This window comes from Phyllostomus discolor, chromosome 13, assembly GCF_004126475.2.
Source record: "Phyllostomus discolor isolate MPI-MPIP mPhyDis1 chromosome 13, mPhyDis1.pri.v3, whole genome shotgun sequence".
In the NCBI taxonomy this organism is placed as follows: Eukaryota; Metazoa; Chordata; class Mammalia; order Chiroptera; family Phyllostomidae; genus Phyllostomus; species Phyllostomus discolor.
Genome location: NC_040915.2, coordinates 41,739,085 through 41,761,145, shown reverse-complemented (window position 1 = coordinate 41,761,145; position 22,061 = coordinate 41,739,085). Strand labels below are relative to the sequence as shown.

The 22,061-nt window shown below is 69.1% G+C and overlaps 1 protein-coding gene across 1 annotated transcript in view; it reads left to right on the top strand.

Annotated features, from left to right (window-relative positions):
* ADGRD1 (adhesion G protein-coupled receptor D1) overlaps nt 1–22,061 on the top strand; it is a 50,984-nt gene that overhangs the window by 12,359 nt on the left and 16,564 nt on the right. The window contains exons 5-13 of the mRNA XM_036013649.1: nt 3,263–3,442; nt 5,133–5,387; nt 9,073–9,137; nt 9,826–9,981; nt 10,463–10,522; nt 11,951–12,068; nt 12,582–12,692; nt 13,360–13,435; nt 14,872–15,013. Coding sequence (XP_035869542.1) covers nt 3,263–3,442; nt 5,133–5,387; nt 9,073–9,137; nt 9,826–9,981; nt 10,463–10,522; nt 11,951–12,068; nt 12,582–12,692; nt 13,360–13,435; nt 14,872–15,013 — 1,163 coding nt within the window. The remainder of the gene's footprint in view (nt 1–3,262; nt 3,443–5,132; nt 5,388–9,072; nt 9,138–9,825; nt 9,982–10,462; nt 10,523–11,950; nt 12,069–12,581; nt 12,693–13,359; nt 13,436–14,871; nt 15,014–22,061) is intronic.

The window sequence follows — 22,061 nt, the reverse complement described above, 5'->3', positions numbered from 1 at the left end:
ATGCACTCGCGTTGATCCGCATTTCCTGTGGCATCTGGATGTTTTTCCTTTTCTTTCTTCATCTCGTTGGCACAGACCCTTCCTCGCTGTGTTTTCTGGGTACGTTAGGATTCCACGCTCGTAAGAAGGAAAAAAAGGGCTGAACTGATCTGCCACTGTTGCACTCAGGGGTTTTCTCGTCAGAGTTCTCCTTCGCACTGACACCCCCGAGTGCCTGCCGCAGAGCCCCTCACAGTGCTCACACGGGAGGCTCGCTGCGGCTCCGTGAGGACCCGGCGGAGGCGTGAGTGGATGTGCAAGCACCAGCCTGCCCCAGGCGGAGCCCCCGTCCACGCCTCGGGCGGAACGGCCACTGGTGACTGGCCGGGCCCGGGCACGGCGGCGTCTGCCTTGCTCCCCTCATCGCACACCAAGTTAGGAGCTTTATTTTTCTCCCTGGACAGAAGCGCATTGGGCCAAGACAGGGTGGAATGCAACGAATTTTTAAATGCAGCAAAGTGTTTGGAAAAAAACTGACTCCCACAAATCCTACGGGGAATTTGTTTCATAACAAACGTTTCGCAATATGCGCGTGCGTCTCCCCGTGAAACTGGCTGTTCCTGAGATCGGGGGGCCCGTCTCGGGGCCCTGCCGTCCCGCCCTGCGTGAGGCCGACGGCGGACGTGGCGGTGACCCCGCCTTTGAGCCCCCGCCGGCCGCCTCTGCCGGGAGCGGGCTCAGGAGGCGCGGCCAGGCCCTGGACAGCACAGCCGCCCTCTGAGTGACCTTCCCAAGGCCCGTCTGTCGTGCTGACCACACCACAGGCTGCCTCTGAGGACTTGTGCCTCCCTGAGGGGCCCGGAGGACGTTGTGCCTTCAGCTTCCAGCCTGAGCCTCTCCGAGGTCAGGGAAGGTCAAGGAAGGTCCAGGCCCTTCCGTTTTCCTGAGGACACACACACACACATTTTACTCTTCATCTGAGGATACGTTTATTGACTTTAGAGGGGGGAGGGGAAGGGAGGGAGAGAGACATCGACTTGAGAAATATCGATCGGTTGCCTCCCGGACGCTCTCTGACCAGGGGTCGAACCGCCACCTTTGGGTGCAGGGAGCAACAACGCACCCAGCCAGGCCTTACATGTTTCTAAAGAACGAAGGGCTTCCAAACCAGGTTACGTAATTACGTGTGTTTTGCACGCTCACGTTGATCACATCAGGGTTTTGAACGCACCAACGTGCAGTGCAACACAACTGTCAACCAGCAACAGTCCCGTCGCCACAAGCCACGCGTGAACAGCGTCACAGACACGTCCACTCGTACCACGTGACAGGCCGGCCGCCGCTGGGGGCCGAGCTCGCAGTCGACGACAAATGGTTTCTTCTCAGTGACTCTCGGAGACCGGCTGTTACGTCACTCGAGGGTAAAACCGAAGGCCTGGATTTGTACCACAGACCAGGCACCTGGCCGTCCCCTCTGCCCCCCACCCTGTCCCGGGCCTGTGCCACTCGGCTCTGGGCACAGCCCTCCGCCCGCGTCCGCCAGCATCGCCGAGCCCGGTCACCCGGAGCCCGGCCAGGCTGGGGGGCAGAGGCAGCTGGGTCTGCCTCCAGCTTCCTCACGCTGAGTCCAGGCAGACGGCCGGCCGTGCACACGTGCACACTCACACACTCGTGCACGCACATGCAGTCGCCCTCGGGCAAACAAAGGGCAAATGTCAGGGGGTCAGAGAAGCAGACCGACCCCGTCAGCGCTCCGAGAGGCAGTGGCTCACCGTCTGGCATCCGGCCGAGCCTCCAGCCCGGTGTGGACGCCGCTGCCCTCGCCCGAGGCCCAGCCCCCAGGCAGGAAGGCGGCCTCGGGCCAGGCCTGCACCCTCGGGGCGGCTGCGCCCTCCAGGCTCCGGTGGCTCCCAGTGACGGAGGCACACCGAGTTTGGGGCCGCTCCCTCCAACCTGCGGGCAAGGCCATGGGTCCTCGGGGCCCCATCCGCGCCCGGGCAGGCCCCTGTGCACCCCGCTCCGTCCCTCCCTGGGGAGCCGACCGTCCCCGCTCTCTGACCCCTGACAGTGGGCTCCCCTGTGACCAGAAGTTCCCGGCCGGGCTTTATCCTGATGCAGACCTGCAAGCAGGGCACGATTCCAGTTCTGTGGGGGCTGAGAAGCTGACGGCGTTAGAAGGTGGCGCGGTGCAGACGCCTCTTGAGGACTCGGAGGCGCGCCCGCGGGCGCAGGAGGGAGCTCGCGGCGCAGGGAGGAGCCCGTGGTTGACAGCAGGGAGCGCGGGTCCGCTCTTCCCTCGTGAGGCGTCTCTAGAGACGAGACACGGAAGCAGCCGCGGGCTTGGCCAGCAGTTCGCTGGGTTGTTTCCTGCCCGATGCTCGGGCAGCGCGCGGCTGTCTGACTCCATCTGGAACAATGCTGTCGGGTCGTGTGGTGACAGCTGTGGAATCGGCGTGCGTTTTTAAAAAACGTACCAAAACTGGTGAATGTTTGTGTAGCCATTTAAATATCGAAGGTGGAAGAAAACAAGCAATGTTTTCGGCACGTCATGCTTTGTTACTGCACGGAAGGTGAAAACGCAGCTGGAACACGGGAAAAGACGTGTGCCGTGTGCGGAGCGGGCGCTGTGCCTGACGGACGTGTCGGGGCGGTCTGCGAGGTCTCGCGCTGCAGGTTTCTCCCCGGACGGCGCTCCGCGGCCGGGTGGGCCGTGCGAAGGTGACGGCCGTCAGATGGGGACGTTAATGAGAACAGTGGGTGCTCTCCCACGCGGGAGAGAGCCGGCACACTGAGACAGTCCAGACCGATAAAGTCACCGGTGAGAAGGAGAAGCGTGTCTGTCCTTTCACGGAAAACACGAGCGGATTCCCTGGCCCAGCCGGCGCCTCGGCGAGCGCCCGTGTGCCCTCGCAGGAGCCGTGCGGACAGCCAACGCCGGTGACCGGAGACCTCTGCCTGCAGCCAGGCGGCTGGGCGTCGACGAGAACCTCGGCCGGCTGCTCAGCCAGCGGCCTGGGGCTCGTGGCCTCCGCCTCGCCGCCTGCGGAGTGGCTGGTCTTCGTGGCATCTGGGCACAAAGCCCCCTCAGGGCTCTCGGGAGCGTGCCTGGCACCAGGGAGCTCCCGATAAGCCTCTCCCGTTATTCCTGCCCGAGCTTTCTGAGCGGGACGCGCCCTGTCTCTAGCGGGAGGAGGAAAGGTGCTGTTTGCAGTGAAAAAGAGCGGAGAGGCTAAGCCCCTTCTGCTTGTCGGCGGTCACAGCCCGAGGCCTCTCCCTTCTTCAGGGGTCACCTTCTCTTTCTTCTGGAAGACCCAAGGCGCGCAGTCCCCGCTGGCCTCCTCTGCGTACGGCGGGCAGGTCATTTCCGACGAGTTCAAGATCTGCTCCAGTGACGGCAAGGGCTCCGTGGAGCTGTACGCGCGGGACAACTTCATGACGTGGGAGGCCACCTTCAGCCCGCCAGGTGAGGGCGCCACCAGCCCCGAGGGCCCGGGGACACCCCCGACGACCCGGCTCAGAGCCCCTTCCCGCAAGGGCTGCTTGGGAAGACGTCTGGTGGGGGCGGGGGGTCGTGTCACCGGGCAGCTGCCGAGAGGCCGGTGCGGTTCGGTCCGGTGACTCTCGCTTTCTCATGGCTCCTTGCCACAGGTCACCCTGGGCGTGGAGGGGGGGGTGGGTACAAGCTGGGAGGGGAGAGGTGACGGGGACCCGGAAGTGTGTGGGGTGTCTGGGGGTGACGAGATGGGAAGTGCGGAGGTCGAGGGGGCAGACCGAGGCGAGAATGGTGTCCTCCGGGAGGAAACGGCCTCCGTCGGATATTTAAGGAAAACTCGCTTTCTGGCCCCGTTAAAGGAGGCCGCCCGTCTCAGTTACAAAACACGGAACCGGAGCCGGCGGCCTGGGTCCGGTCCCTTGTGCGTGTGAGCTGTGCGGCCGCCGCCGCCCCTGCAGCCGCCGCGGCCTCCTCGCTCCTAACAGGGGCCGCCCCGCAGCCTGCGTGCGGGGCGCCCCCAGAGTGCAGTGCGCACGCGCACGAGGGGCCGGGCTCGTCCCTCCGCCCCGAGAGGAGGAGAACCCAGCGGACGTGCACCTTGAGAGGCTCTCGCACTTCTGTCCTCTCTGGTCTTGGGGACCGGAGACGACCTCTGCCCCGCCCCCCCCCCGGAACCGCCTGCACCCCGTTGGTGGCCCTCGGCACGTGGCAGCTGCCACCCGAGTCTCGAGCGAGAGTCCCAGCTCGCTGCTCTGGGGGGCTGGCTGGGTGCCGGGCCCCTCTCGGGCCGGACACGTTTTAAGGGGCGGTCAGCTGAGCCCTGGCTGTTTTCCCGCCCGGGAGGCGGGGGGCTGCCGCCGGGCGACACGCTCTTCACAGGCCCCTCGAAGGGTTCCGCCTCCCTGCTCCCAGCCCACGGGCAAGAACACCTCGGGCCGGCCTAGGCCCGCCTGCTCTGCAGAGGCTCGGAGTCGGAACGGCGCTCCGCCCAGAGCGGGGTTGGGGGGGGGGGGGCTGATGGAACCGCTGGGCGAGCTCAGGGGGCGCCCGGGGCCAGGGGAGGCCGGTTCCTCCCGGGGGCACGTCCTCGAGGGCGCGCGGACACACGGCACGTGCGGACCGGAGCCCGGGCCCCGGCGGGGCACAGCCACGTGGTCACTCTCCCAGCTGGCGAGCGCGGCCCCGGTGCCCCTGGTGCCGGCCGGACGGCGCACAGGAGCTCCCCGCGGAGGGCGGTCCCGGCCCCCGCGGGGCACCACGCTGGCTGAGGCCTCGCGCCCTGCATCAGAACCGAAGCGGGTTAGGCTAGGCTGGGAGTTGAGGATTTAAAGAGCGTCCTGAGTAACTTACTCCATCCGTTGGTTATTACTCCGTCTTGGTGTAAAAGAGAGGAGGCTCTTATTTAAAACAGCCAAGGGTCTCCTAGAGCGCCCTCGGGACCTGGGGGTGGGGGCGGGTCCCCTCCCAAGCCCCAGGGGGCGGAGCAAGGCCAGGCCCGTCGTAGGACCTACGTGCGGACTCGCCCACGGTAGCGGGGACCAGCCAAGTCAAGAACGAGGGGTGTCCCCAAAACCCGGGAGGCAGGCGCCCGGCGCCCCCTCCCACGGCGGCGCGCCCCCTCCCACGGCGGCGCGCGGCAAGGCAGTCTCGCTGTCCCCAGGCCCCTACTGGACGCACGTCCTGTTCACCTGGAGGTCCAAGGAGGGCCTGAAGGTCTACGTCAACGGCACCCTGAGCGCGGCGGACCCCCGCGGGAAGGTGTCCCACGCCTACGGGGAGCCCGGCGCCAACCTGGTGATCGGCTCGGGGCAGGACCGCAGCAGGTGCTACGAGAACGGGGCTTTCGACGAGTTCATCATCTGGGAGCGGGCGCTGACGCCGGAGGAGGTCGCCCTGTACTTCTGGGCGGCCGTAGGTCAGTGGGGGGCCACGCGGGGGCGGGGCCGGGCCCGGGGGTGGGGCCGTGTGGGGCAGGGGCGGGACCTTGGGGGCGGGCCCGGGGCGGGGCCGCTGCGTGTGTGGTGCGGGCAGGGCTGGCCGGCGCCTGCCCTGGGGGCGCCTCCTCCCCACTCCCCCATGCAGCGTCAGCACTCGGGGGCGAGTGTCCCCACGAAGCTCATAAATACAACCGCTTTTCCTACAACACCTGTTCCCTGAGGCAGAAGTAGCCGTTTGCCAGAAACTCACTTAGATTAATGGCCTCCGGAGACCCGGAGTTTCTCAGTCTGTGTGACGGACGATTCCAGAAAGCTTTGGGGGGCAAAAACCCAGGCCCGTCCGTGCAGCGGACCAGTGCATGTTTGCCATCGGCTGCCCACACACCCGGCTCCCTGGCGGGCCCTCGGGGCGCCTGGGGCTGCCCCTCCCTGCCCCGCACAGAGGGGGGCCGAGGGGCCTGCGGGCCTGGGTTCAAGCTGCCCCCAGCTCTCAGGAGTCCTGAGAACTGGGAGGCCCCGTTTTCTCTGTCTGGGTTTGGTGGGTTTGCATCCAGGTAAAGTTGACACACCACCGGCCTCCCTGCTGCAAAGCACCATGGGTGGCGGTCACCGTGCGCACACCGTGCAGGCCTGCCCCCAGGCTGCAAGCACCCCTGGCCCGGAGGGGGCCTGCTACTCCCACCCCCTCGGGGGTCCCCCGTCACCGTTAACTGCCCGCCTCTGTGGGTCCGTCCCCCCTGGGTATTCCCTGTGCCTGGGACTGTGTGACACGCGACCTTGCGAGTCTTCCTGCAAACCCCAGCCCTGCCTCTGTGAGGGGTTGACGCCCGACACCCTGCCCTGGGCCAGGGGCTGGGAAGACGAGTGGTGAGGAGGCGTGACGAGCTGTGACGAGCCGTGACCAGCCATGAGGCCAGAGCACAGGGCCGTGCCCCCACACGTTTCAGCTCCTTTCAACGTGAATGGGTTTTTTTTTACATTTTATTTATTTATTTTTAGACAGAGGGGAAAGGAGAAAGGAGAGAGGGAGAGAAACATCGTATGTGGTTGCCTCTCGAGTGCCCCCTACTGGGGACCTGGCCCACAATGCAGGCATGTGCCCTGACTGGGAATCGAACCAGCGACCCTTTGGTTCACAGGCTGGTACTCAATCCACTGAGCCACACCAGCCAGGGCTCAGAGTGAATGTTTACTTTCCTTACAGTCCCCTTTTCCTTCTGCCCACAAGAGAGTATGCTGTTTCTTCACTTTCACGTGGAGTAATCGGGCCACGAGGCACAGTCACCATGCAGCACGTCACAGACATTCCTTGTTTGGCCACTGCACTGACCCCAGAGCAGTGGGGACGTGGGGGGGTCAGGCCCGGGGGTGAACAGCCCAGGTCCCGACATGGAGCCTCTCAGTTGTTAGGACTTGGATGACTCTGTGACAGAAAACCCAACAATGACAACTTAGGCCAAGATAGGGTTTTGGTTTTTTTTTAATCTCACATAATGGAAACCGTGGAAGGACCTGCTTCAGAACTGGTTTGATCCAGGTGCTCACATGATGTCATGAGGGACCCCTGTCTGACCCTGCCTCCGAGCTTCCTCAGGGTGATAATGTGGCTGCCATTCCCCCAGAGTCAGGTCGTCCTCCTGCTCCGGCGACCTCCGCAGAAAGCAAGGGCTCCTCATTCGGCCATCCCCTGAGACAGGACTGGCCCCACCTCGCCCCTTCCCAGCTGGTCCCTGCACTTTGCGGGGCCCCTCCCTGTGGCCGGGGGCTCTGATGTGCTGACTCCCAGCGGCCTGGGCCCCCCCGACCCTGGCGTGGCAGTGGGGTGGGCTCGGCCGTGTCTGAGACCCGGGGGAGAGCAGGGTGCTGGTCTCAGCAGTACAGGGATGCCCGCTGCGTCCCCTGCAGCCGCTGACACTCCCATCTGTCACTGGAAAATGAAATTCATTCCCTTTCACGGGAGTGACGGGACAGAGTAGAGTGTCTTCCGGGGGGAACGAGGGGATCGATCCACCGCCTTTCGCGGCCCGGCAGCCAGGGGCCTGTCACGCCGACGCAGCCAATGTCTGTGTCACACGGGAACACGGGACCACAGGCCACCCTGCCTTCCCGACGGCTCACGGCTCCAGTGACACTGCTTCCAGAGCTGTCACAGAGACCCTTGTCACAGGACGTTCTGGGCTCCGGGACCCCACTCGGGGCAGCGTTTCAGGGGGCTCCACCCCCGGGGGAGGGCCGTCCGAGTCCCTGGGGGTGGGCACAGGTGTTCTGTTGGCGCTGAGGTCCCGGGGAGCCATTGCCGGGCCGGATCTGGACCCACCGGAAGACCACGTCCCGTGGGGACCTGTCCTGTGTCAGGGTGTGTGGGGCAAAGCATGCGTGGGGAAAGCGACCCTGACGTCCCCAGAGCCAGGTCAGGCCACTGCACTCAGACCAGCAGCTGGGCTGATGCCCGGCAGGGCCTGGGGATGCCGTGTCCTCAGGAGGACGCAGGACCCGCTCTCTGCGCAGGGACCTGCTCTCTGCACGGGGACCTGGGGCGGCAGGTGCCTGGAGGGACGTGTCTCTGAGTGACCTGCCCTGGGTGGGGGGCGGGGGAGGGGGGAGCCTCGTCTGATCCCATCCCCGAGCTCCGCCCAGAGGGCGTGACCCCTTCTAACCCAGCCCAAGGCACGGTGTGGGTCGCTTGTCACCGGCCGGGCTTCACCCCAGCACAGGCTCGCGTGACCCCTGCCGCTCAGGGCACCGTGGCAGGACGGCGTCTCCCTGGCGCACGTACGGGCGGCGGGGACGGAGGCTGCCCGTGGACGGGGGGACGCTCGTTTCTCGTCCTTGGCTTGACCGCGTGCCTCACGGGGTGGTCCTCGGCGCGTCCTGGGCGCGTCCTGGGCGCTGCAGGGCGAGTGCCGCTCTGCCTGGGAGACAGCGTCTCTGGGTGCGGGCGTCCGGGCGGCGTCCCGCCTCCTCCCCGGCCCACCCCGGCCCAGGGGCCGGCTCTCCCGGAGCAATCGAGGGGCGATGAGGTCACCCTCCAGGTCACCCTCCAGGTCACCCCAAGCGACCTTCCGGGACTCCCCGAGCCGGGGGGAGCGCCCTCGGCCGGGCGGGGCCCTGGGGCTGGGGTGTCCTCACTGGTCTGACTGCGGGTGGTGATTCACAGTGAACCCTGTGTCCCGTCCACCACTAACCAGACGGGTTCCGAGCCGAAGGAGCACCTGCGCCGCCGTCAGGGCGAGGGGCCGGGAGGACCCCCCCTTCGCTTGGGGCCCCCCCCCCAGTCTGGAGGGCGGGGCGGCGGAGGAGGCGCCCCTGCCGCGGCCCACCGTCTGTCCGTCACGTCTGCCCGCGGCGGGAGCCGCGCCTTCGGCTCCGGATCGGCCGGGGCTGAGGGCGTCACGTGCAGTCACCCTCCCGGGCGGTGGCTCGCAGGGACCGCGTCCACGAGCAGGGAGAAGACGAACGGGAGGATAACTCGACCTGGGAAGTCTGTGCAGACTGCCCGCTCGGCTCACGCATTGGCCCTTGGTCTCCGGAAACCTTCCCGCCCCCGGCCCCCGGGCTCCCGGGGCTGTGCCTGAAGCGGGCGGAGCTTTGCGTGAGGGCGGAGCTTCCTTAGGGGGCGCGGTGCCTGTGTTTTTGTCTCTGATCGCTCTCCATTCTCCCCAGGAAAGCACGGCGGGCCGTCCCCGACACCGCCCAGCCTCCTCGTCACGCCCACGGCCGGCGCCCTGGTGAGCAGACACACATGCCCACTGTCCCCACGTGCCGCTCTCGCTGGGCCAGGGCGGGGCTCCGTGCAGGACTGCCGAGAGCCCGCTGGGCAGCCCGCTGTCCCCTGTGGGCGGCGTGGGGTCCGGGAAGATGGGGTACACGCAGGGGAGGCCAGAGTGGGTGGCGCTCCGGGTGCGGAGAGAAGGGTCTCCGCTCCGTGTGTCCGTGACCCCAGGGGCCTGAGGAACACACTGGACGGCGAGACGCCCCCCGGGCAGCCGGGCGCCGCGGCGTCTCCCGGGCGGGCGGCCCAGCGGCCCGCTGCGCCCCTCCGTTCCGGCACTTGAGCACGGGGTCCGCCCGCACAGAGGATGTCCCTCTGGAGTTTGTGTGTGCAGCCAGGCAGCTCTGATGCAGCAGCGAGCTGTCCACCCTGAGCCGCCCGCGTGGGTTCAAATCCCAGCTCTCACACTTAGTTTGGCCTCCGTCCCTCTGGGCTTCGCGTCACCCAGGAAATGGGTGCGGGTTTCCTGAGGCCGGGGTGAGGAGGGGACGGTGACACCGGGACGTGGCGGTGTCTGCCCCGGGGCGGGGGGGCCCGTCCTCACCGCCACTGTGGGGGCCGGCGTGAGACCGGAGGCCGGGGCACGGCGAGGGGGTGCCGGCTCCTGTTCTCGGCAGGAGCTCACGCCACGGACCTGCCTGCAGGTGCCCACCGACGCCTACCGCCCCGTCATCACCAACCTGACGGAGGAGTGGAGAAGCTTCCAGAACCCCGGGGTGGTGCTGAACTACCTGCAGAACGTGTCCCTCAGCTTGCCCGACAAAAGCCTCTCCCCGGACACGGCGCGGAACCTGACCGAGGTAAAGCCCTCCCGAGCGCGGGCTGCAGGGGGGCCCCGGGCCATGGCGGACGGGTGCGGGTTGTCCGATCCCCTCAGACTTGGAAACACTGGGAGCTCTGACTAAGGGTCTGGACTTCAGGTTGTCACTAGCAACCAGAGGGCACAGCCGCCCCACCTGGCTCTCACGGGGCAGCGGGGCCCCCTTTCTCAGGGGCCCTGGAGCTGTGTCCCCAGCACTGGCCGGCCGGCCCATGGGCATCTGGGGCGGCAGCCGCTCCTTCTCGGAGCCCTGCTGGCCCCCGGCGAGAGACGGAGCAGGTCTCTGGCAGACTGCACCGTGGGCCACAGGCCACCGTCCACCTGGCGTGATCGCCATGCCGGGACGGTGTCGGCAGCGGAATTCCCGTGCAGTGGCACGCCGGCGGGGGCCGGGGTGGGGGCCATCTTGCGGCCCCGAGACCGGAGGCGCATGGGCAGCCGGGTCCTTCTGTCTGTCCTAGACGTTCCTGCGGGCAGTGGGGAAGCTGCTGCTGCTGCCCAGCTGGACGGCCGTGTCTGAGGTGAGGACCAGCTAGTCTCCTCGGCGCGGCTTAGAAACGGCCCGTTCGCACCTGGAAGGCGACGCGGCTCCAGGTCCCGAACCGGGCAGCGAGGGGGCCAGTGGACTCGGGGGGCCCGTGTCCTGCACGGCGGCACCGGCCTCAGCGCTGCGCCTCTCCATGCAGGGCCGGCCTCGGAGGGTCACTCCCATCACGCAGTCCTCCTGGCCCCGGGCTGCCGGGGCAGCAGTCAGACACGCCCTCGAGGTGCGAAGCCGCGAGACTGGGCGGGAGGAAGGGGACAGGGAGGCCCTCGGCGAGCCCCAGTGGGAAAGTGAGAGGGCGAGCCTGCTGTGCTCCCCACCCACGGGTCCAGGGAGGAGACCGGACTCCGTTCTCGGTGCCTCTGCAAACGCACCACCTCGGTCTGGCTCCTTCAGAAACTGAAGCACGTGGACCCTGGGGAGACGTTAGGGAGGGCGGGCAGGGAAGCGTAGGAAGGGTCGCCGCAAGTCCTGAGCCCTGGGGACAATGACGGGGTGACGGTGCGCGGCCCCGTCCACTGCTCGGTCCAGGCTGCAGCTCGCGCGGCCCGGGCCCAGACTGTCGGGCGCAGCCCGTCCTCCAGCGTCTTCCGGCAACACAGGCTCGGGCTCTGTCCCCAGCAGAGCCACGAGCCGGAAACAGTTCTCACCAGCTCGCCTGGGTTTGTGGGAAAATGCCGAGGACCCTCAGCAGCAGGTGACAGTTGTCAGAAAGGCGGGAGGAGAGGAGGTGACAGGAGGTGTGTCTGGCGATGAGGGACAGCGGCCTGGAGTGCAGGTGCTGAGCTGGCTGCAGGGATGGGGGCGCCGGGCTGGGGGGACCCTGTGTTTGCGGGGGTGGTGTCCACCGGCACCCCCTCTGCCTCGGGGACCCAGAATGAGCGGAGGGAGCACCAGGCGAGCCAAGGAATCAGAGACGATCTGGGGTGCCGGCAGCTCCGACGCACCCCGCCCCGCTCACAGAGAGTAGGACAGAAGCTCTGGTGTCCCCAGGCCTGAGGGGACGTGGGGGAGACCTGCCGAGGCCCCTCGGCGAGTCCAGAGTGGAGCTGGGACGGGCGTCTGTCCCCCGTGTCTGGGCGTCTGTCCCCCTGTGTGACTGGGTCCCTGTCCCGAGAGCTCGCTGGGCTGCGTGACCTCGGGTCACCGCCACGCCTGAGGAAGGGGGTCTCGGTGGACCCGCTCGCCGCTGCCTCAGCTGGAGCTTCCCATGATGCACCTGTGTTCCCGGGGACAGAATCGTTGAGTGAGGACAGAGCCCCGCCCGAGACGACTCGGCGGACGCTGGGCGTCCGTCTCCCCGTGAACCAGTGTCAACCGGGCGGGCGCGGACCTGACCTCGTGCGTCTGGGGCACCGGCGGGCCCCGCGGCCCCGTGCCCCAGCGCCCTCCTGTGCCGTTCCAGGACGACGCCGTGGTGCCGGGCCTGGTGGACACCGTGGACACCGTCATGCGGCACATCTCCTCCAACCTGCACACTGACAGGTCCCTGGTCTCCTTCCAGGGCTCCTCCTCCTTGGCAGGTGCTTGGCGGGCCGGCGGCGGGACACGTGGGCGGGCGGGGGGGGCGGGGGACGGCCTCCCTGGGGCTGTGCCCCGCCGGGCCCCGCGTCCGTCACACGCACGCTGGACGCCCTGCACGCTGCGGCCCACTGGCCCCGTTGTCCATCACGAGATGCTCGGGGGGGCGGGGGGCAGAGCGAGAGCCGGCACCCGGTGTGACGTGCACACGGCACCCTGTCCTGCTCGATGGGGACCCGGGCCGCGCCCCGGCCATGTGTCAGTTCCAGGCGGGCGTCGGGAAGCAGGCTCTGCTGTCAGAGTCCACGTGGGCGCCTGGCGCTGCCACTGCGTCCCCCAAGCGCCAGCCGGGCAGGCACGTGACTGTGCGTCCCAGACTCTCAGTTTTGCAGGTCCCCCTTTTCTGAGGCACTTGCACCCCCGGGGGGCGTGTTCTGCTGCAACAGGCAGAAGCCGGTGGGGGTCCCACGGACCCCGGCCTGGAGGTACTGACCGCCTCTCCCTCCTCCCCTCAGAGTTCTCCGTGGCCAAGCTCCCGCCCAAGACCTTGAACTTCTCCCACTACCGCTTCCCAGCCCAGGGCCCCAGCTACATCGAGATCCCGCACGAGGCCTTGCGCAGCCACGGTGGGCACCCCGGGCCCTCGGGTGGGGGGGCCGGGAGGGGGGTGCACCGCGGTCTTCCCTGAGGCCCACCCCCGAGGCGGCCGTGTCCTGCTCCCAGGGGACCGTCCCCCACACTTGGGTGGACTTCAGAAAGGGGGTGCAGACGACGCCATGGCCCCCCAACCACACACGTGGCCTTTTCACGGCTGTGTGACCCGTCAGAAGGCTCAGAGCCCCAGGGGGTCCCGTCCCAGGGTTGTTGCTGCAGAGAGGGGGGCCCAGCTGCCGGCGGGAGGGACAGCGGTGACGGCCCGCTCGGGGCAGGGTGGCTCTGACACCCCACAGGCAGACGGCAGGCACCCGTGCCCGCGCCCCAGGGCTGCAGGCTGACCCTGCATCTGCGGCCCTCGGGGGCCTGGGCCTGCAGGGCCCGCCCGGGTCCAGGAGCGCCTGCCCCCCCGGGAGCCTCGGCATCTGCTGAAGAGAGAGAGACGGCTCGGGAGCGAGCAGAGAGCTGCTGTCGCAGCGGACGAGACGCCGAGTCTCGGGAGGGCCCCTCGCGGCCTCCTCCCCCGGCTCTCGCGGGAGGGCCTGCGTTGCCGGGCACGGGGGCCCGGCTGGGGGCCCTGTGTTTCTCCTGCCCGTCACCCGGAGCGCTGACAGAGGGCCCCGCCCCCGCTCTCCCCAGACTGGACCACCGTCGTGGGCCTGCTCTACCACACGATGCACCGCTACCTGAGGAGCATCCGCCCGGACAGCACCAGGTGAGTCCCGGGGCCCCGGGGCGCAGGGGACACGGGGTGGGGGGTGGTGTGCACGCGTGCATGTGTGCACATGTGTGCGTTGCGTGTGCGCACGTGCTCAGGGTGGCTGACCACGGCGACCCGCCCCTGCCCGTCACGGACCTGCACCGTGTGGCGCCCCAGGCCTCCTGGCGCCAGCGCCCAGCGCCGCAGCGTCAGTGCGAGGGAGTGCCGCGGCCCTGGGAGGGGGCGCAGGGGCTCCTGGGGGCGTCAGCGCGCCCCGGGGGGCAGGCCGAGAGCGCGGCCGCCGGGGCACAGGCTGGGTCAGGTCTTGGCCCCGCCTGGAGCTGGCCGGTGGCCTTGGGCTCGTGCCTCGACCAACCCGGGTCTCGGGTTCCACTTCGGAGACCGAGACGGCGGCACACGCCTCCGTCTGCCGGGACTGGGCTGGACACGCCAGCTCGTGAGGAAGGCTGGGGCCGGAGGGCCCAGGGGCCTGGGAAGGGCGGGAGCGGGTCGGCTTCAGGCCCGGCTGGACCCAGGGACCCAGAGGACCCTCTAGACCCGCCTCTGTCTCCTGCTCCTGTCTCCTGCGTGTGGGCTCCTGTCCGGAAGGCCCTGCCTGGGGGCATGGCTGGCTCCGGTGGCTTCGGGCCCCCACGGGTTTGGGTCCAGGGCCAGGAGGAGGGGCCCCCTTTCCCGGTGCACCCGAGGAGACCCGGGAGGGCCGCAGTTGGCCCACTGTGGTCCTGTGCCCCCTCATGGGCCAAGCCTGTGTGCGTGACGCCCCACCCCCACCCCACGGAGACCCAGGGAGACCCAGGGACAGCTGTGACTGGTCCGTCTGGCTCGTGGGCCCGTCCCAGTTCCCCAGTCATGGGGGCCGGAGGGTCCTGCGCTCTCACTGGCCAGTAAAGCTCAGGTGACTCCTAGGGCTCGGGGTGGGTCAGCCCCACTCGCACCGCAGGGAGCGGCTGGCCCCCCAAGGGGAGACCCCTGTGTCCTCCACGCTCCCGGGGCCGTCCCCGCGGGGCCTGTCCCCCACGTCGTGGACCCTGTGATGGTGGCGGGGACGCGCTGGGACCGAGTGCTGGGACCTGCGTCGTCGTGTGACCCCGCGTCTCCCCCGTGAATTTAACGTGAAGGAAAACGTAAAACGCAAAACAACAAGTCAGTGAACGCTGGGAGGCCAGGGCCCATGCCACCCGTGGTGCCGGCGTCGGGCCTCGAGGGACCGGGTCTGAGCCTCGGGACTCGGGCTCCGGGTTCGGGTGCCGAGTGCAGGGCCCACCCTCAGGCCGGCACCGGCACCGGCACCACCCGGGAGGGGCAGCCAGCCCTGACTGCGGGAAACCAGAGCTCCGTCCCCACAGACTCCCCTGGCCGGCGGGGCCGGCTTCTCGCTGTGCCCCCCTTCCCCTCTGTGTGGTGACTCCCCCCCCCCCCCCCCCCCCCAGGATCGCCGAGGCAGCGGCTCACCAGGGCTGCCTGCTGTCCGCCGCCAGCCACCTCATCTCCCTGGAGGTCGCCCCGCCGCCCGAGCTCTCCCAGAACCTGTCGGCCTCTCCGCTGGTCACCGTGCGTCTGGCGCACAATTTGGTGAGTCAGGGCCACGCGCCCCTTTCTGCCCTTCGGTGTGGCCTGGCTCGCAGGGACCTCCGGTCGTCGGGGCCGCCCTGGGAAGGGTCTACGCAGCTGCCGGTGCCGGCCCAGCGGGCCCGTGTTGGGGACCCTGCCTGAGTGGCAGGGAGGGCCGGCAGGCAGGTGGGGCGGCCTCGCGGCCTGGGCATCCTGGGCATCGATTGAAAGGGCTCTGGGGCGGGGGCAGCTTCACGGACTGACGGACGGCCGGACGTGGGGGGGGCGGGTCCTGGTTTACAGTGAACGACCCCATTGGCGGGAGGGGCAGTTCTCGGCGAGATGCCGGCCGTGGGCGGGACGGGACGGAGGCGCCGCCGTCCCCCGGGCTCGGTTCTGAGTGAGGGGCTGGGCCCAGCGTCAGCCCGCGGGTCGGACCGGCCAGTGCGGCCACTGGGTTGCAGCCCCTGTGACTTTTTTCTCTCGGCTTTTTACCTGAAACGACTTTAAACTTGAAAACCGCACAACGGGGCGGCGTTCCCACGCATCCCCCCCGTCGGGCGCTGGCGTTGACATCGCCTCGGTCCGTCCTTCCATCCCAGTTCAGTCGGCGGCGGTGGCATCGCTGTCGGCTCAGGCAGGTGCCGGGCTTCGCCGCCGTCAGGCAGCCCGCACTTGGCCCGTCCGCAGAGAGCAGAGCACACCGGGAGGCCAGGCTCCGGCCGGTCCCCACCCCGCGACCTCCCCCGTCACCACCCTCGAGTGTGTGTCTGGACGCGAGCGCTTTGGCTGCCGACCACGGACGGCACAGAGCGGGTCTTCCAGGGTAAAGCCTCGTGTGGCCGGCATGACCCAGCGGGATGGGGCCGTCAGGGGCAGCAGAGCCTCGGGTTAGCCACCCCGAGGGACGGGGGGCTCCTGCCCACCCTCCACCCCCCGCAAGGCCCGGGCAGGTGCGGACAGCTCTGCGGGGCCGTGGGACCTGGGCCCGGGCCGTGGGGGAGGCTGAGGCGCCGCATCAGCCGGGACGGGGAGCCCCGTGCTCTCAGGAGGCGCGACGTTTTCCTCTGAGGATGCGCAGTCTCCAGCCGTGGAGACGCAGGGGTCTCGGGGGGGGGGGGGGCACGTGGGAAAGGCCCGTCTGCTGGGGAGGGCTCTGGGCAGGGGCTCGGGGGCGCAGTTTTCTGAGGGAGGGTCCTTCACGCTGTCTCGCCTCCCGCCGGGTCCAGAAGCCAGAGTGAGCGCCTGCCAGGGCCGGGGGGCGGGGGAGCAGGGCGCAGTCTTCCTGGCACAGCCCGGGCTTCCCGGCTGCCGGGGCTGGGGCTCCGCAGGCCCGGCGGCCACGGCGGGGCACCCGTGGAAGCCCACACGTTGGCCTCCACGAAGCCCCGAGGTGCCGGCTTGGGAAGGGAGAAGAGGGAAAGGTCGACTGGAGAGCAGCCCCGGTTTAGTGGTCGGTTGCGGCAGTTATTTTTGGAGCAGGGTTTCGGAGCGCGGCCCGGCCGCGGGGCAGCGCAGCCGGTGTTTATCATACCAGAGGGACGGCGGTGAGGGCGGCCGCGCCCGGCGCTGCCGGGGCTCAGGGTTCCTGTGGAGGCCGCCTCCACGTCACCCGGGACGGCCGGGCGGCCCTCCCCTTGGAGCTGGAGTGAGTTGCCCCAGGGCGGGCTGCTGTGCTGTGCTGTGCGGGGGGGTGGGGGGGCTCGGCGGAGCCTCGAGGGGAGGGGGGTGCAGAGGCCTGTCCCCTCCGCGCAGAGGGGAGCGCACGCAGCAGGGGAGCGTGTGGCTGCGCACGGCGACAGGCTGCCGTCCGCCCTCGGTGATGGGGGTGGGGGCTGGGCACTGGGTGCTGCGCCCCTGAGACCAAGGACGGTTCGTGGGTCCTGACATGCACAGCACACGGGGCCACACGGGGCTGCACTCGGGAGCAGAGTCCCCGACCCCAGGGGGCGGGGCCAGCTCGCAGTGACAGGAGGGCGGTGACCCTGGTTCCCTGAGAGCGACTCCATAGCCAGGTGCCGCCCCTCTGTTCCCATGTGGCCTCTCGGCGGGGAGAGGCCAGGGACCCCCGGCCAGGAGACTCTCCCACCGTCCAGCCTGTGTCCTGGACACTGGACGCCGGGGCGTCGTGGGACCCCTGTGCCCACGCTGCAGCTGCCCCCACCATGGGGACGGAGGCTCAGTGGCACGAGGAGATGCCCGGCAGCCCCGTGAGGCCTCGAGCGGCATCCTTCTGCCCGCTGGGGCCGGCGTTCCCGTCTGCGGCTGCGGGGTCTCCAGGCAGAACGAGTCAGGGTCGGCCGGAGCCCCTCGAGCTGCGTGGAAGGCGCCGAACCCCTGGGAGGAGGCTTTGCTTCTTGTGAAACGTGATTGTAGTCAACACCCCCACCCTCCGCCACCCCCGCCCACGACTGACCGCTGACCTGTCTTCCTCTCCGAGGTGGACAACCCTGGACTGTGCAGGGTGTGGCCCGGGACCTGCCCTCGTAGCCCACGTGGCTGGCCCTCCGCCCGTCACCTCCGTGTCTCTGGGGTGGGGGGAGGTCAGGGCCTGTTAGGGCCTCTGAAGGAGCTCCTGGGACCCCCGTGTGGCATGTGCACTGGCACCTGCACCCGCCCCCCACCCGGTCAGAACTGAGTCACGTGGCAACATTCGCCTTCAAGGACAGGGAACTGGGCCTCTGCTGGTGGTCCGTCCCTCTGGCCCCGGAGAACAGGCGTCCGCAGGGTGGGTGGGGCCGGCAGACTCTCCAAAACTGAGAACAGGCCCGGGCGGTGTGGGGTGGGGACCTCGGTCGTCTCGGAGTCCCCCTCCCTGAGGACACTGTTCCGTCCAGCCCTCTGGCAGCTGCGGGGGTGCCCCTCGACCCTCGCCCTTGGGGCTGCCAGCAACTGGGGGCGGTGGCTTCCTGTGTCTGAGCCCCACCCACTCCGGGAAGAGCCGGCCGGGGCAGGGGGTGGTTCCGGGCTGGGCTCCGTGCGCTGGCAGGGCGCAGGGCCAGCCGGCGCCACCCGGCTCTCATCGGATCAGTAACTCGCTCCCGGTGATGAGGGGGTGTCGGTCCTGGGACTGTTTATAGTCCACCCGAGAGAGACGCCTACACTGGGGCCCCAGCCCGTCTGGGGGCCGGAAGGACCGGGTTCGGCCTGGCCTCCCGGGTTTCAGGGACACGCCCGCGTCCAGGACCCGAGTGCGGGGCCTGGGAACCTGCGTCTCCCTCCCCCCGCTCTGTCCCCTGAGCTTCAGGGGCCGAGCGGTCCTGTGAGAGGGGGTGCTGGGGACCTCCTGCCCAGTCGGTTCCGGGTCCCCGCTGGGACTGGGCCACGGCCGCCCAGCAGGAGGAGGGGGTGAGAACGTGGAGGGACAGAGAGGACGCCGGGGCCCGGCTGGGGGACACGCGGGGAGACGGCTGCCGGGGGAGGAAGGCAGGTCTCGCGTGGGGGTCGGAGTGCGGCCCGGGCTCGCCGTGGGGCCCTGGGCTCGCCCCGTCAGGCCTCGGGCTCAGCTCCCTGCAGGGAGGCTGCGCGGCTCCGGGGGCCGCAGGCGGAGGGGGTCCGCTGGCTGCCGTCGGGGAGCGGCCGGCGGCCCCCGCCCCAGGCGTGGCCCTGATGCCCTCTGGCCGCCTCACCCCGCGCCCGCCCGCGCGGTCTCCGTGTCTCTGCGCCCAGCACTGCTCTGCACGGGGGGGGCTCCCCCTGGACTGGGGCCCCCTCCCCTCCTCCACTGGAGGACGAAGGGGCTCGTCCGGCGGCGTCCCTCCCCTCTGCCTCGCCGCGAGGCCGGAACCACGGGGCCACCCGCAGGGGCCTGCACACCAGGCGGCCACGCGAGCTGCCTCGGCAAGTGCTGGTCCCAGGAGGGGGCGCCCTCCGGGTGCCGCCGGGAGCCACCTGGGCGGTGTGACCGCAGGGGACCGTGCGGGTGTCCAGGAACGGCTTCTCTGGGGAAGGAGCGGCCTGTCCTGGGGCCGGTGGCAGCCGGAAGCCGGCCGGAGCGGAGGGGTTGTGAGTGGGCGTGGGCACTGTGGGAGGAGCGGCAGGTCCCCCGGCCCCTGGAGCTGAGGAGGCGGGGCTTGTTGTGGGCGTGTGAACGTCGCCCGGGTGGTCCCGGACGCCCTCCTTCCTCTGCGTGGGCTGGTCCCCGGGGAACCGGGCGTGAGCCCTCCACCTGCACGGTGCCCGGAGCCCGTGCTGGGACTCAGGGTCCCAGGGGCCCGAGCAGGAGGCGGGACTGCGCCCTGTCCTGGAGGGCGGCACTGCCTCACGCCCACGGGCGACCCCTCGAGCAGCAGCGGGCGCTCCGTTCGCGACGACGGGGGCCACGAGCCAAATCGTGCCTTCGGTGTTTCCTTTCAGGTCTGTGCACGAGTCACCGTTCTACCCGTTCGAAAAGTTGTCTCTGGATACGTAGGAAGAGCACTTCAGGGGAAAAGGCTTTTCTTCGTGGGGGTGTTTCAGGCCTAGAGGAGTTTGTGCTAAACTTCTCTCCTCGTGAGCATAGAAAATCGAGGAGCAGAGAGTGGGAAGTGGGGGACAGACGGTGTGAGACCCAGCACACACCGGGGGCGGTCCTGGCCCCCCGGTGCGCCCCCTTCCGCCAGCCCTAGGGTGCAAATTGTGGCATTCCAAATCTCTGCTTTCTTTTCTAAGTAAAATAGCTCACTTTTCATGGAAAATAACAGCGTTTTAATGTGGGTTGTAAGCAGGTTAGGGACCATAAATATGATATGTTATTATTAACAGCTTCGGAATTGGGCTATAAAAGAGATCAGAATTTCGTAACCTCTCACAGCCACCCTGTTATCTGCGCACAAATGAAACCGTTCCACGCCCCAAGACGCTCTGACAGGCCCCCGGGGCGGGCCCGGGATGGAATTCCCCGATTATCAGCAACTGCCCCCGGCGGCAGGCGCGGGGAGAGTTCTGTTTGTGGCCTGAGGTTCGTGAAAACCGTATTTTCCCCCCAGCTGAGGGCACGGGTTTGCTCCGAGGAGGCGTCTGCCTGCTCTGAGTGTGAGCTCTGTCCCCAGACACTCGTCCACGCTCACACTCGAGCTTACGACTCAGGACGGGTTTCTGGCTGCAGCAAGAATTCCAGGCCGTGGCTCCAGAAACGAGGCCCCGTGCGGGTGGCCCCCTGGGGACGGGGACGGCCGTCCATCTCTTGTGCCCTCGAGAAGAGCGTGTCGGACGGCCCGGCCCGGCCGCCGGGGTCTGTGCTGGAGGGCAGGGGGCAGGCAGGCGGGGAGGACCGGGCGGATCTTGCTGATGTTGTGTTTTCTGTGTAGCTTCTCCCTTCTCTTCCCTTCCCTTTTCCCTTCCCTTCCCTAACCCAGGCCACGGCCCCGGGGACTTCCAGGCACAGCCTTCAACCCCGTCTGGTGGCAAACCCCAGACACACCGGGAGCGGCCGAGCGTTTCCCATGGCAGGAGCCGCCGGGACGGCCGGAGATTCCCAGTCAGGGTGCGGCCCTGGCCCCGGCCCCAGTGAGCGCCGCCCGCCCTCCGCCCTCTGCCCTCCGGCCGCACTCACACTGGGCTTGTTGTGGTCAGTGGGGCAGAGTTTAAAATTCCTCCATCGGGGCAGGGCCGGCTGGGCCCGAGGTCACCGGGGAGGCAGTTCTGGGCCCACGCGGCCCTCAGTGCCCGGTGGGGGTGGGTTGGTGCGGGTCCCCGCCCCGCGCCCCGAGCAGCCCACAGATGCAGCCCCTCGTGAAAGCGAGGTGCAGCGCCAGGCGGGGGGCGTGGGCCCAGGGCCACTGCCAAGGTGGCCACACCCACGCTGGGCGCGTCCCCACCAGGGTCCGACTTGGAGCTTCGGTTTTGTGGGTTTCTCACGCCCCCGTTTTCCCCACCAGTGGCCTTGCGTGGCCCTGTGTGGCCGCAGACACGGGGCTCCCCCAGTCTGAGCATCAGTCACAACCACTCACGTCAGCACAGAGGGGGCGGGGGTGTCTCTCTGCTCTCAGCGGCCTCAACTCCAAGTGCGTTGCCCCCCGACAGGCTGCAGGCTCTGCAGCCGTGGATCGGCCGTGGAGAGCACCCTCCTCTGTGACTGTGGGAAGGGGCGCCAGCGGGGTGTCCCAGGCAGCAGGGCGGGTGCAGCCGAGGGGAGCAGGGCTCGAGCGAACGGAGCCTTAGGACCTCCAGGCGTCTCCGCGGACTCGCTCGAGCCGGAGCTGTGTTCCGGGGGCTCCCGGGGGCCTCCGGAGGGTTCCGGTGAGGCTCGTTCGCCGGAGCTGCGTGAGCTCGGGGGCGGGCGGCCCTGCGGTTTCTCAGCCACATGCCCTGCGGCCAGCCGGCAGGTACAGCGGCCCGGCAGCAGCCCGGCTGCGGCCCCCTCAGGAGCTTCCCTGAGGAACCAGGACGCGCCGCCCGCCCGCAGGACTCGCGCCGCCCAGGCCGCCGGTGCAGCGGGCCCTGCTGAGCGTCCCGCGGCCCCGGGCACGTGGCGGGCAGACCCCCGGGCAGCCTGGTGTCACTGGAAGGACACGGGTGGAAAGCCGGTGGACAGGCGGCTCCGAGAAGGTGACCGTGCCAGCCACTAGAGGAGCCCGGGCGGCCTGGGGGGGGGGGGACGTCCTGGCCGGGGGGCTGCTCGGGGGGCTTTGAGAGGCCCCGTAACACGTCGGTGACCCTGAGACACTGGAGGCGGAAGGCGAGGGGGGTGACGGACAGCGTTCACGTGGCCGCCTGTGCCCAGGGGGACGGTCAGAGCAGGCTCTGGGAGGCGGCGGTGGAGGAGCTCGCGGGGCCTGGCCTCGCCGGCCGCTGGGGACACGGGGCTCCCGTGGGGCGCGACGGGATGGCCCCCGGAGGGAGAGGTCACGCTGCGGTCTCCTGCGGAGGGGGGCTCGGAGGAAGTGCCGGAGGCCAGAGGGCAGCTCAGAGGTGCCCGGCGTGCTGACCAGGCGCCCACCAGCCGCGTTCCTCCTGCCAGCAGCCGGCCTGCTGCGGCGGCCGCTGGGTCCCCGGCCCCCTGGTGCCGGCCGCTGCAGGGGGCTCGGCGTCTCGTTCGGGCAGAGGGGCGGGCGCCACGCGAGAGTCTGGGGAGCCGAGTCTGGGATCC